This window comes from Pleurodeles waltl, chromosome 10 (genome assembly GCF_031143425.1).
Source record: "Pleurodeles waltl isolate 20211129_DDA chromosome 10, aPleWal1.hap1.20221129, whole genome shotgun sequence".
In the NCBI taxonomy this organism is placed as follows: Eukaryota; Metazoa; Chordata; class Amphibia; order Caudata; family Salamandridae; genus Pleurodeles; species Pleurodeles waltl.
This window is the reverse complement of record NC_090449.1, coordinates 219,611,629-219,625,119: the sequence shown is the minus strand read 5'-3', so window position 1 is coordinate 219,625,119 and position 13,491 is coordinate 219,611,629. Positions and strand designations below refer to the sequence as shown.

At 42.7% G+C, this 13,491-nt stretch overlaps 1 protein-coding gene across 1 annotated transcript in view; it reads left to right on the top strand.

Annotated features, from left to right (window-relative positions):
* LOC138261343 (BOS complex subunit NOMO1-like) overlaps positions 1 to 13,491 on the top strand; it is a 369,916-nt gene that overhangs the window by 146,625 nt on the left and 209,800 nt on the right. Inside the window, exons 14-15 of the mRNA XM_069210191.1 lie at positions 5,385 to 5,516; positions 7,502 to 7,638. Of these exons, the coding sequence (XP_069066292.1) occupies positions 5,385 to 5,516; positions 7,502 to 7,638 (269 nt within the window). The remainder of the gene's footprint in view (positions 1 to 5,384; positions 5,517 to 7,501; positions 7,639 to 13,491) is intronic.

Here is a 13,491-nt window from a genome sequence, read left to right as displayed (position 1 = left end):
AATTCAACGCCGAGGAGGAGGAAAGAATTTCCATCAAAAGGACGGACTCTGACGATTCTGAAAATGAGCGAACCACGACGATGCAGAAAACAGTGAGTAAAACTGCCCCGTCCAAAACTCACACAAAGATAGTTAAGGCCAAGGGGACGCCACCGCCAGTAGGCCATGGCTTAACCCATCGAAAAGAAGGTGACCAAACATCGGCACCGAAAAAGGGCAGAGATTTGCCGAAGACTTCCGACTCCGGTCGCGATTCCGGCACCGAACGATCTCGACACCGAGAGTTCGACTCACCCAAGGTGAGTAAAATAACGTCAGAACCGAAAAAGACTTTATCGGAAACATCGGTACCAAAAAAAGCGGCTTCGGAGCCGAAAAGAAGCTTTTACACAGAAGAGCAAGGACTTTCCAGCCAAATGCATGAAAAGCACAGATTTGAGCAGGAAATAAGTATGGTTGAGCCAGACCATACGCAAAGGAGGTTGCATATCCAGAAAGAGACTGGAAAAATACAAACTCTTCCTCCAAATAAAACAAAAAGAAAACTGGCGTTTCAAGAGTCAGAAATGCAGCCAAAGGAGAAGGTGGCCAGAGAAAAAACACCACCACCAAGTTTTTCTCCACAACCTTCCCCACTACACTCACCACCTATGCATTCACCTACGCATACAGGGATGACGCAGGATGATCCTGATTCATGGGACTTGTATGATGCACCAGTATCAGACAACAGTCTGGACTGTTACCCAACAAAGCCGTCACCTCCAGAGGACAGTACTGCATATACGCAGGTACTATCAAGGGCAGCTACGTTCCACAATGTAGCAATGCACTATGAGCCAATAGAGGATGATTTCCTGTTCAACACCTTGGCATCCACCCACATTTCCTACCAGATTCTGCCAATGCTCCCGGGCATGCTCAAACATGCAAAACAGGTATTCCAGGAGCCAGTCAAAGGAAGGGCTATCACGCCTAGGGTGGAGGAAAAAATACAAGCCTCCCCCAACGGATCCTGTGTTTATAACACAGCAACTTACACCAGACTCGGTGGCTGTAGGAGCAGCAAGAAAGAGAGAAAACTCTCAATCGTCAGGAGACGCTCCACCGCCTGACAAAGAGAGTAGGAAGTTTGATGCAGCGGGCAAACCAGTGGAAGCGCAGGCAGCCAATCAATGGCGGATCGCAAACTCACAAACCCTACTTGCTCGCTACGACAGGGCACACTGGGACGAGATGCAACACATTATACAACACTTGCCCAAAGAACACCAGAAACTGCCCAGCAGGTTGTGAAAGAAGGACAAGCAATATCCAACAACCAAATAAGGTCCGCATTAGACTCGGCAGACACGGCAGCACGAACGGTCAACACTGCAGTAACCATTCGCAGGCATGCATGATTACGAAGCTCTGGATTCAAGCCAGAAATCCAACAAGCAGTGTTGAAGATGCCTTTTAACCAGGAACAATTGTTTGGGCCGGAAGTGGACACAGCAATTGAAAAATTAAAAAAGGACACAGACACGGCCAAAGCCATGGGCGTGCTCTACTCCCCACAGGGCAGAGGCACATTTAGAAAGCCACAATTTAGAGGGGGTTTCGAATGCAAACACCAGAGCCTTCCACCTCGCAAACCAGACCCACCTATCAGGCACAATACCAGAGGGGAGGGTTTTGTGGCTCATATAGAGGTGGACAATCCCCAAAAGGAAGGGGAAAGTTCCAGACACCTAAAACAAGCCAAACCAAACAGTGACTTCAATGTCACAAAACCCCAACACTTAACACCAGTGGGGGGGAGACTTACCGCATACTATCAAAACTGGACACACATTACTACGGATGCATGGGTCCTATCCATTATCCAACATGGTTATTGCATTGAAATTCACAAATTTCCCGCCAGATGTGCCCCCAAGGGCACACAATATGTCCAAACAACACTTAGACCTATTACAACTAGAGGTCCAAGCATTATTAATAAAACAAGCAATAGAGTTAGTACCCAACCATCAGAAAGGAACAGGCGTCTTTCCCTATATTTCCTAATTCCAAAGGAGGACAAAACGTTAAGACCTATATTAGACCTCAGAACACTGAATCTCTTCATCAAGCCGGATCACTTCCACATGGTAACACTTCAAGACGTGGTTCCCTTACTAAAAAAGGAGGACTACATGTCAACGTTAGATCTCAAGGATGCCTACTTTCACATACCCATCCGTCCTTCTCACAGAAAATACTTAAGGTTTGTAATACACGGCGTACACTATCAATTCAAAGTGTTCCTGTTCAGGATAACAACAGCCCCAAGGGTATTCACAAAAATGCCTTGCAGTAAGTAGTAGCCGCTCACATAAGGAGACTGCACATGCACGTATTCCCATACTTAGATGACTGGCTAATAAAAACCAACACTCAACAACAGTGTCTTCTTCACACGCAGTACGTTATAGAAACTCTACACAAACTAGAGTTTTCTATAAATTACCAGAAATCACATCTGCAGCCATCCCAAATACAACAATACTTGGGAGCAACACTCAACACACAAAAAGCGATTGCCACTCCAAGTCCACAAAGGGTCCAAGCGTTCCAAAATATAACATCAAGCATACAGCCAAACCAACACAACCCAGTAAGGTTTGTAATGAAACTTCTAGGCATGATGTCTTCATGCATAGCCATTGTCCCAAACTCAAGATTACACATGCGGCCCTTACAACAGTGCCTAGCAAAACAATGGACACAAGCACAGGGTCAACTTCAAGATCTAGTGTTGATAGACCGCCAGACACACTTCTCACTTCAATGGTGGAACCCTGTAAATTTAAACCAAGGGCGGCCATTCAAAGACCCAGTGCCTCAAGATGTGATAACAACAGATGCTTCCATGATGGGGTGGGGAGCACACCTCAACAAGCACAGCATACAGGGTCAATGGGACAATCAACAAAAACAACTCCGCATAAATCATTTGGAACTGCTAGCAGTGTTTCTAGCATTAAAAGCATTTCAACCACTGATAGCCCACAATCACATTCTTGTCAAAACCGACAACATGACAACAATGTATTATCTCAACAAACAAGGAGGGACACACTCGTCACAACTGTGCCTCTTAGCACAAAAAATTTGGCATTGGGCAATTCACAATCATATTCGCCTAATAGCACAATACATCCCAGGCATTCAGAACCAGTTGGCCGACAATCTCAGTCGAGATCCCCAGCAAACACACGAATGGGAAATTCATCCCCAGATCCTACAGGATTACTTCCTACGCTGGGGAACACCAAAAATAGACCTATTCGCAACAAAAGAAAATGCAAAATGCCAAAACTTCGCGTCCAGGTACCCAAACCCTCAATCCAAGGGCAATGCGTTATGGATCAGTTGGTCAGGGATATTTGCTTACGCTTTTCCCCCTCTCCCACTCATTCCCTATCTGGTAAACAAACTAAGTCAAAACAGACTCAAACTAATACTCATAGCACCAACCTGGGCTCGCCAACCGTGGTACACAACACTGTTGTACTTATCAGTAGTACCTCACATCAAATTACCAAACAGGCCAGATCTGTTAATTCAACACAAACAACAGATCAGACACCCTAATCCAGCATTGCTCAATATAGCAATCTGGCTCCTGAAGTCTTAGAATTTGGACACTTAGACCTTACACAAGAATGTATGGAGGTCATTAAACAAGCTAGAAAACCTACTACAAGACATTGTTACTCAAACAAATGGAAAAGATTTGTTTACTACTGCCACACTAATCAGATTCAACCACTACATGCTTCCGCAAAGGACATTGTAAGCTACTTATTACACTTACAAAAGTCTAAGCTAGCATTCTCTTCAATTAAAATACATATCACAGCAATATCTGCCTATCTGCAGATTACACATTCAACATCGCTTTTTAGAATCCCAGTCATCAAAGCATTTATGGAGGGACTAAAAAGAATCATACCCCCAAGAACACCACCAGTACCTTCGTGGAACCTTAATATTGTATTAACACGACTCATGAGACCACCATTCGAACCCATGCACTCTTCTGAAATGCAATACTTAACTTGGAAAGTAGCTATAACATCACTTAGAAGAGTAAGTGAGATACAAGCATTTACTATACAAGAACCCTTCATACAAATACATAAACATAAAGTGGTTCTCCGTACAAATCCCAAATTCCTACCAAAGGTCATATAGCCATTCGACCTAAACCAAACAGTGGAACTCCCAGTATTCTTTCCACAACCAGACTCAGCCGAAAGAGCCTTACACACATTAGAGATAAAAAGAGCACTAATGTATTACATTGACAGAACAAAACAATTTCGTAAAACAAAACAATTGTTCGTAGCCTTCCAAAAACCTCATGCAGGTAATCCTATATCCAAACAAGGCATTGCCAGATGGATAGTTAAATGTATTCAAACTTGCTATATTAAAGCAAAAAGAGATCTACCTATTACAGCAAGAGCGCATTCCACTAGGAAAAAAGGCGCAACAATGGCTTTTCTGGGGAATATACCTATGACAGAAATTTATAAGGCAGTCACCTGGTCTACGCCTTATACATTCACTAAGCATTACTGTGTAGATGTGTTAGCAACACAACAAGCCACAGTGGGACAGGCTGTATTAAGAACATTATTTCAGACAACTTCAACTCCTACAGGCTAAGCCACCGCTTTTTGGGGAGATTACTGCTTATTAGTCTATGCACAGCATGTGTATCTGCAGCCACACATGCCACCGAACGGAAAATGTCACTTACCCAGTGTACATCTGTTCGTGGCATGAGACGCTGCAGATTCAGTTGCACCCTCCCACCTCCCTGGGAGCCTGTAGCCATTATTAGTTGAATTAAAATTTTAAATTTGTAAATAAATATTATTTTAATACACATTATGTACATACATACATACTCCATTGCCTGGGCACATCTAGTATATTCACAACTCCTACCTCACCCTCTGCGGGGAAAACAATCTAAGATGGAGTCGATGCCCATGCGCAATGGAGCCGAAAGGGAGGAGTCCCTCGGTCTTGTGACTCGAAAAGACTTCTTCGAAGAAAAACAACTTGTAACACTCCGAGCACAACACTAGATGGCAGGATAATGCACAGCATGTGAATCTGCAGCGTCTCATGCCACGAACAGATTTACACTGGGTAAGTGACATTTTCCATATATGTGTATATTCATATAAATAATACAATATGAGATGTCTTCACTGATAGCTTAGTTTTTTGCATTATGTATTGTACATCAAATTAATTATGATTATTTTTACATCCACCTTTAATGTTGTATCTATTTTGTTAGTTTGTTATTGAGAATGATTATTAATTTGTTTCTGCAGATGCTTGTGGTGATGTCACAGTCACTTTGCAGCCCATGAGTCGTCAGGGAGAGAAACGTAATATTCAGCTTTCTGTAAAGTCCAACACAGCTGCTTTCATGTTTGAGAACGTTTTGCCTGGCAAATACAAAAGTAAGATTTGTTTATGTGTTAATACAGTTTCTGAGATAGTCACGGCAATGGGTTGTCTATAGTTTGTCAATAGTTGTTCTCTTCCCTTTCGCCCTATTTATGTAACATTCGCTTCTGACCTTTCTCATTATCAACGCTGTGACTTCGAATAATACAGTGCAGGGCGTAAGCTGTTTGAATATTGATTAACTGACCAGAATGAATGGCGAATGTTTGGTGAGACTGTTTTGGCTATGAAAAGTAATTAGTTGTAGTTGTAGGCCCCGCCGCCTCTGTATTAGGGACGTTTGAGTATAAAGTGGCACCTGAATTTCCTGTAGAATCACAAGTCTCTGCAGCTGTAGAGGATGCTTTTCACTCTGCACCCCGAATGATGTCATTTTGCGTGATCCTGCTGGGGCTCCACCACTACTGAAAGTAGCCATCAATGTTTAACAGTATCATGCTATGCTTGGGCGGTTGTAATTATGCAAAAATAGAGACCAAATGTATGCTTTCGGGGCAACTAAATTATGTGGCAAGAAAAGGCAGTGTATGTGGGTTTAAGCATCCAGCATTTTGCCATTTCAATATGTATTATTTCTGTCTGGGCAAATGTTTAGCTTCACTAGTTGTATTTTAATATCTCAATGCAGCGATCGGAAAAGGGTCTCCCAATACTACCCAGCACTACGAGCTGTGCATTTTTTGTAAAATGTAATCAGTTTTGATCTATGAACACTTTTTTTGGCTAAAATTTGAAATTATTCAGAATGTGGATTAAGTGGCAATTGGCATAAGGCTGCTGCGCTGAATCAGACAATTCCAGTGGCTTTGACAATCAATGACCTGTACAAAATGACTTTACACAGCAAAACAGCTTTCCTAATAGCCGCATGGTCCCTTCAGTGTGATTTTACCTTGTTATACAAATGTAACACCTTGCATCCTGCCACATCTGCATATATACTATATTTAATATGTAAATCTATCTATAGTAGTATGCAAAATTCCAGTAATAAGAGTATGCCTATTAAGGGGTGACTGATGCAGGTTTTTAAGAGTACATTTTCAAATTCCCATTATGAAAATGTCAATTCGTTCTTGCATGTGTAAAATTACTTAGTTTACACATGCAAGAATGTATTGCATTAGGACAGTTGCGTGTAAAAAATGGAAATGTTCTTCTTCACAGGGAATATGTTTTCAGTGTCAGTGAAGAAACACCTACTCCATTAACACCAGTTTTGAGGATGTTCCCTTATTATTCTCCCTTTTGAAACATATTTACCTCTGCTCCTGAAAGGTGCAAATCTCTGCACAGTTCTATGGTGAGAAAAAGTTATGGAAAAGTTTTTAAAGTCCCTGCAAACGTTCCATTTACCAAGGTGTTCCCAAACTTCCCAAGGCAGTTCAAACCAGAACGCCCCCTTTCTCCTGCCACGTTCCATACACGGGGCACTAGAAATTATGCTAGAATAAAAAATAAATATTTAAGATGCTTTTGTTTATTTGTATTTCTATATCAAGTATGTATGGGAATTACATATTTTCTTCTACTAATACTACTGGCGATTGCAAATTCGCGTATTGTGAATCATATACATGTATTCATACTGTTAAAAAACTGTGCTTGTAGGTTTAATTTACAGGTGTAATTAGCTTTGACAGTGGTGCCAGTAGAAGCTATTTTCATGAATGGATCACGGTTGGCACTTGTTCCCAATAAAACTGTTTATTGGAGCATGGTTCTTAGGGGAATCACCACTTACCCGTTAATGTTAAACTCATTTTAATGTGTTGATAAATCAGAAGCCGTGGACCGGATAAATGATGCATCTAGATTTCGTTTAGTTGTTATAATGTAGTGCCGAAGTCATACCTACTCACATGCCTTTGGTGTTTTTACAGCAAATATTGGTCTCCGTGACTTGCACAAATACAGCATGGAATAATGTGGAAAAGCAATGGAGTGTAGAAATTTAATTTTCTGATTCTGCTTTTAGTTAGTATTGTACACGAAGACTGGTGCTGGAAGAACAAATCTCTGGAACTGGAAGTGTTGGAAGAAGATGTGTCGGGTGTAGAATTAAGGCAGACTGGCTACATGCTGAGGTGCTCCCTTTCACATGCAATAACTCTGGTATGTATTAATGGTCTCTCATTGTTTAAAACCATTGAATACAGTTCATTACTTTCTATGGTTTGATCAACTGTGTAGTCTATGTCCTTTTTATATAACTCTTAGGTCACCTTACGGCCGCATCCAGGCATCGCATCTGTTTGTAATGAGTAGTACAGGAATTCACATGGCCTGCTTGACTATGATCAAGGAAATTGAAATTATGCGGCAGGGGAGGACCAAATTATGATGCAGGGTTGACTAAATTATGCATCCCGAAAAGTCAAAACATGCTTCATGATGTGGTACATTTTTTGATAGTATTTCTTAATTATTTTGTCATTTTTATAGATAGTGGCACTATCTGGGCAAAAATGTCAGCTCATAAGCAGGTTAACAACCAAATACAGCAATAAACAACTGAAAGAAGACCAGGCCTCCTATGTGAAGGACTTTATACTGCATCGGAACGTGTCTGTATGTTTTTAGTACCTTTTGACCCCATTAGCTACAAACAAATTTTTTGGTAAAATCTGCAGTTTATGCAGTAGATGACCAATAGCGTGGCAAATCCATAATCATGCAGAAAACCTCACAGCCACAGAATCACATCATTTTAGTGGCCTTCAATGCGATGGCCCAGCTCTAATTGTCTGCTAGTTGTGGTATGGGTGAGGGAGGGGGGGTTATGGTCCAACACTGCTGCCTGGAGGAGATATGTTTTTAGTGTTTTTTGCCTCTCGAGGAAGGTGTTTTCACAGAGAAATAATGGAACTACACATTTTAAGGCATCTACCTCAGGAGCTTGACTAATGAATATATTGTTATATGAGAAAGAGTGAAGCACCTGATGTTGAAAGAACATTCTGAAGCGGTGAGTAGGAGCTGATACATACACTGCATTATGCTCTACATGATGCACTTTGCCGTATGTATGTTGGGTCTTGGGGAGCCACTGTAGTCCTTTTGTTGCTGGAGTGATGTTTCCTTGTAAAGTGACGGTCATGGCAGCTGCTTGGCTTTGCATTTTCTGGTGTTTCTCTGGATGTTATTTAGTAGTAGCTAACGGTAGCTGTTAAAACCAGTACACTTGGCACTTCCCTTACTACTCCTGGTCTCAGGGGCCCTAAAGGCAGCACCCCTTTACCATCCCCTTTAGCAGAGACTATTGAGCATCTAAGACTGAGACAAAGGGCCAATGTTGAAGGTCAAAAGGTTCATGATATACCATCCGCTACCCTTAGTATTTTGGCTTATTACCTTTTAATGTCTGCTTCTGATATTTACAGGAGGCTAACTGGTAAATGCTATTGCATCAGGCTAGGATCATTAGTATTACAATGGGAGAAGCACTAATAGTAAAAGGCATTGTGGAGAAAGTGTTGCCCTCAGGTCGGAAGTGTGCGACTCGTATGTTTTTAAGATTCTGGAAGGTGGACATCTGTAGGTGCTATTGTGGCTTTAGATAAAGGCTCTACAAGAGGGACCATGGAGAGCTCATCTGAGCCCTGCATCATGCTATTAATCTTCCATGAATTCATACACACCCAACTCTGGTGCATCTAGTTCTGATCTGTGTGAATGAGTTATTGGTGCACTGACCAGAACTCTCATATGGCTGAAATGTTGGTATTATCCGTTTACACTTGGAAGCCCAGGTATAGTGGTATAATGTGTTTAGCTGCATTGGCCTAGTCAATATTACAGAACAAATGGGCTACCATTCCTTTGTTAATTGAGCAGGCTGAAGATGCCTCGATTACCATAAAGATTTCTAGTAATAAGAGCCACAAATTGGAATATCTCCACGCTTTGCAGTGTTTAAGATACAACTTTCTGTAGCAGTCTAATAAATAGTTTCAAAATCGGAAACAGCGGTTTAAAAGTCTGCCCTGCTTTCCATTTAGTTCTACAAATTAAAATAACGGAAAGCAGGTTTCCAGCTGGCCCTTCACCCAACACATGACTTCATTTTATTGTTATGGAACTCATTTACACACAGGATTGAGAGTATTTAGCTCTCCCTCTAACGTTCCTCTAAAAACCTGAAAGATTTTTTTTACAATTTTCAGCATGGAATTCTATGATTTCCTCTTACAAAATGCTAACTACTGCTACTGGCTACAAACCTGACCCTTTTACAATGATCTAAATGATCTAAACACTACAAGACCTAGGCAGGTGAGGGAGACTTTACTTGTGTTTGGGTGAGTTTGCCAACGCTTGCTGAAGGTCGCAGGCCAAACTGTAATCTGTTGTGGAGAACTGGACCTCTCTAATATTCAACTAATATAATCTATTCTTTACATTGTGCATCCCATTCTGACTTCTCTTAATTGTGTTATTACCCTGATTAGAGAAACGGTTCTCTGACTGCAGTTTCACCTGCTTTATTGGCCGTCGGTGGGGGAGGAACTTCACCCCCGGTGTGCTTTGTGGCTCTTGGAGGGGCCGAGGCCGGACGGGCGCACTAATAGCATGAGCCGCATCCCGCAGCGCGGGTTCCTGATTAGAGAAGCGTTTCCCTGCCCGCACTTTCACCAGCTTTACTAGCCGCCGGGGTGAGACTTCATCCCCAAGCATACTTTGTGGTTCCAGGAGAGGCCAAGGACTGACCGTGTGCTTTATAGCATGAGCCACGTCCCGCAGCATGGGATGTGCCTGGGCAAAGACAGATCGTGTCTTCGCCCATCATTGCCTGGAAGAGGCTGGGCCACCGCCCTTGACTGTTGTGACTAAACGCCATTGGTGGTGAGTCCTTTGGCTAGTCCTTAGGCAATGTTGTCTTGTTTTTTGGGCTGTGTCCTGTGCACCTCCTTGGTTGGTTAGCATATGCAAAAAGAAAGAGGTTGGAGAAAAAGACAGTGTTACTGCTAAACCACACTTGACTCATTTCTTGAGCATGCAGTGGGTGTTATCGCAAAGGAAATAGAGAGGCGCCTGTCCCTTGATATGGGAGTGGGGCAAAGCAGTCTTTAATCGAGACTGACACTGTCACCACCTGGTACAACTGATGCAACTTTCCTAATTTGTAAGAGCTCACCTCCTGTCAAGGACAGTGATCAAGCCCCCCCCCCCATTGATTTCAAAGTGAGTGACTAATAATGATGTTTCAGCTAGTACTAGCCTTTGCAAACCTTCCACCAGGAAGAAGAGAAAAACTGAGCATGGGACCTTCCCTGGGCTAAGTCAAAAGCAGAGGTCCATAGCCCTTTCCTCTGACAGTTTCTGCACGAGAACAGGGTCTAACCTGCTTCAGGCTGACATCATGTGACATTAATAGTAAGAGAGGCGAGGCACCAAAATCTGGGATAGTGCTGTGGAGAATGTTAAATCCATTGTGGCTTCATCAATTGCTCTTTTGGTGGACAGGATAGTCTCCTCGGAAGGTGCTATCCGGGATCTAAATTCTAAACTCAACATTTTGTTAGTGCCACAAGTACAGACTCAACCCTCAGCACAGGCTTCCTTTAGCAATTGGGCCAGACCTAGCGATACAAACTGTACCCCCAACTTACAGGTCTTTACCACACACTGGTTTATCTCTTTCCAACACCAATTCGGTTCCCTCAGTATTGGGGGCGGGGCACTTGATAACATCAGCTAGTAGAATAGCAGTCATGTTCTTCAAGATCAAGGAGGGGCTCGTAGCCCCATATCTAGCCCACGTCTTCAGGTGTCAACATCATAGTGCTGCTCTACCCCCATCCAGCTTAGTTTAAACTTGTCCCCTGATTGCTGCCCATATGTGGCGATCTTAGTCTGAGTACAGTCTCCCCCTCCCCCCCAAGGAGGCATCGTACCCTGAGCTCAAAAATAAAGTATGTCACTGGTGTCTCAAAACACTGACTTTTCTATTTCATAGTATAATGACACACTAATCGTGGGTGGATTGGCCATTTAGCAAAGCTTTGATAAGAGGACTTGGGGTAATAAACTGCAGATATCCCAGTGTGGCTCTATACCTAATTAAAACTGGTCGCAGGACTGGCAGAATATGAGCAGCTGTCAGCGTTGTTCTGGTAGGCTATTTCTACCAACCTGCTTCACCACTGCAGCTGGACAGAAGTGGATGCCATTGGTGCCTTTACTGTTCCTTCTCTTAATAAGAATCTTCCTCTATCTGACCTGGATTGTAGCAACTGACGCTTAACTTTCCTGGAAGGGGACAGAATCTCCTACACTGAGGTGGGTATGGAAGTGGGTTCCCACTCTAATATTATTCATTTACCTGCAGCTGAAGGCCTTTCATGTTCACTTTATGATGCCCATTGTTCATCTGATATGGGTTGTCCCTCTGACCAAAATTAACACCTACACAATGATTGTCTCCTGGAATCTTGCTGGCATCAAGAACAAAATTTCATGCTTTGACTGGTCCAAGTTTTTAGCCAACTTGATATTTGCTTGTTCCAGGAGATCTGAGCCATATCCTCTCAGTTTCAATCAGGGTTTGCTAGCTTTGACCTACCAGCTTCCTCACCAGGGGAAGGCCGGCCTTCAGTGGGGCTTCCAATCTAGATTAAAACTGCCCTGTCATGTCCACCTAAAATTATTGATCTTGCTTCCCCCTGATGTTTTGTGCACAGTCTTGCAGTTTCCCTCTTGTATCCCATATTGTATGTATAATGTTTATTGCAGAGCACTAGGACCAATTTGTCCATTACTGCCTTAATCAATGTCCACCTATCGTCTCTCCCAATTGGCTATTTTAGGATTGTGGCGGACAATTTCATTTGCAGTTTTGAACCCCTTGGCCTCGACCCTGGCACCCTTAGCGGTGAAAAGGATGAAGCTTTGGCTGTGCTCACGCTTTCACTTCCCCCTATTAGAAAATGGTGTGCTGCCACCCTGCTGTTAAATGCTTTTACCCTGAATAATGGCTTAAGAGCCTGGATTTGGAGAGCTCATCTAATATGGAGATAAGGCATACTTTTAATCAGCAGGGTAGTACTAGTTGTATAGACTACATATTGTTGGACATTAGATTGTTTTCACAATTTATAAATATGGAGGTGATTCCACAGCAGGATAGCAACCATAATGCTTTGGTCATAATCTGAGATAATTGGGTTCCAGCATTTCTAGTTGCAGTAACAAAACATTTTACAGGAGGCTTATACTTACCAGTAACAGTTGTTTGGTAAAATGGAACAATGCAGTTGATTCCTCAGTCATTCTGACACAGATCTATGAGGTGCTCATTTCTTCCCTCGAAGCTGTGCAGATCATGGGAGTGAACCATCTTGATTCTGCCTTTTGAGCAGGATTTAATGCCATTCATATTTCGATGTTCTCCTCCCTAAAGAAATTCTTCCCGGTTGAGTGTAGGTCACTTCCTAAAAGGGCCAAAATGGCATCTTGATATGTTAAATCCTGTAGGGCAGCAAGGCATGCCGTAGCCAGTGGCATGGGAAGAGATAGATCTTAAATCCCGGAAGCCAGGTACTAATACAAAGCTGCAATATTAAGGCCCAAGAAAGACTGTGAAGTGGCCAAATGGGAAGCCTTGTTGACAACAGTCAAAGGGAAAGATCAACAAGATTTTTTGCAAATTTTGGCCAGTAGGGGCTTTGAGCCAGTCACTCCAGTGGTCAGCAGCATAACGGCAGCTGCTTGGGTATACCATTTATCTAGTTTGTTTTCATGTGACAGGAGTGGGGACTGTCATGAGCAGGATATGATGGGCATCCAGGTCCTTCAAATAGACATTATTATAATGAATGTCGAGCCAGATGTTGTGGGTTTGACATATTGCATATGGGCTCAAGTAGAGATAGTGGTTCCTGAAGAGGGCAGTTGTGTAGTGGGTGCCCTTGTGGGAGCGGCCATTATGAGGCAAAATGATTGTGACTTTAGGCCCTTTTCTGTTAG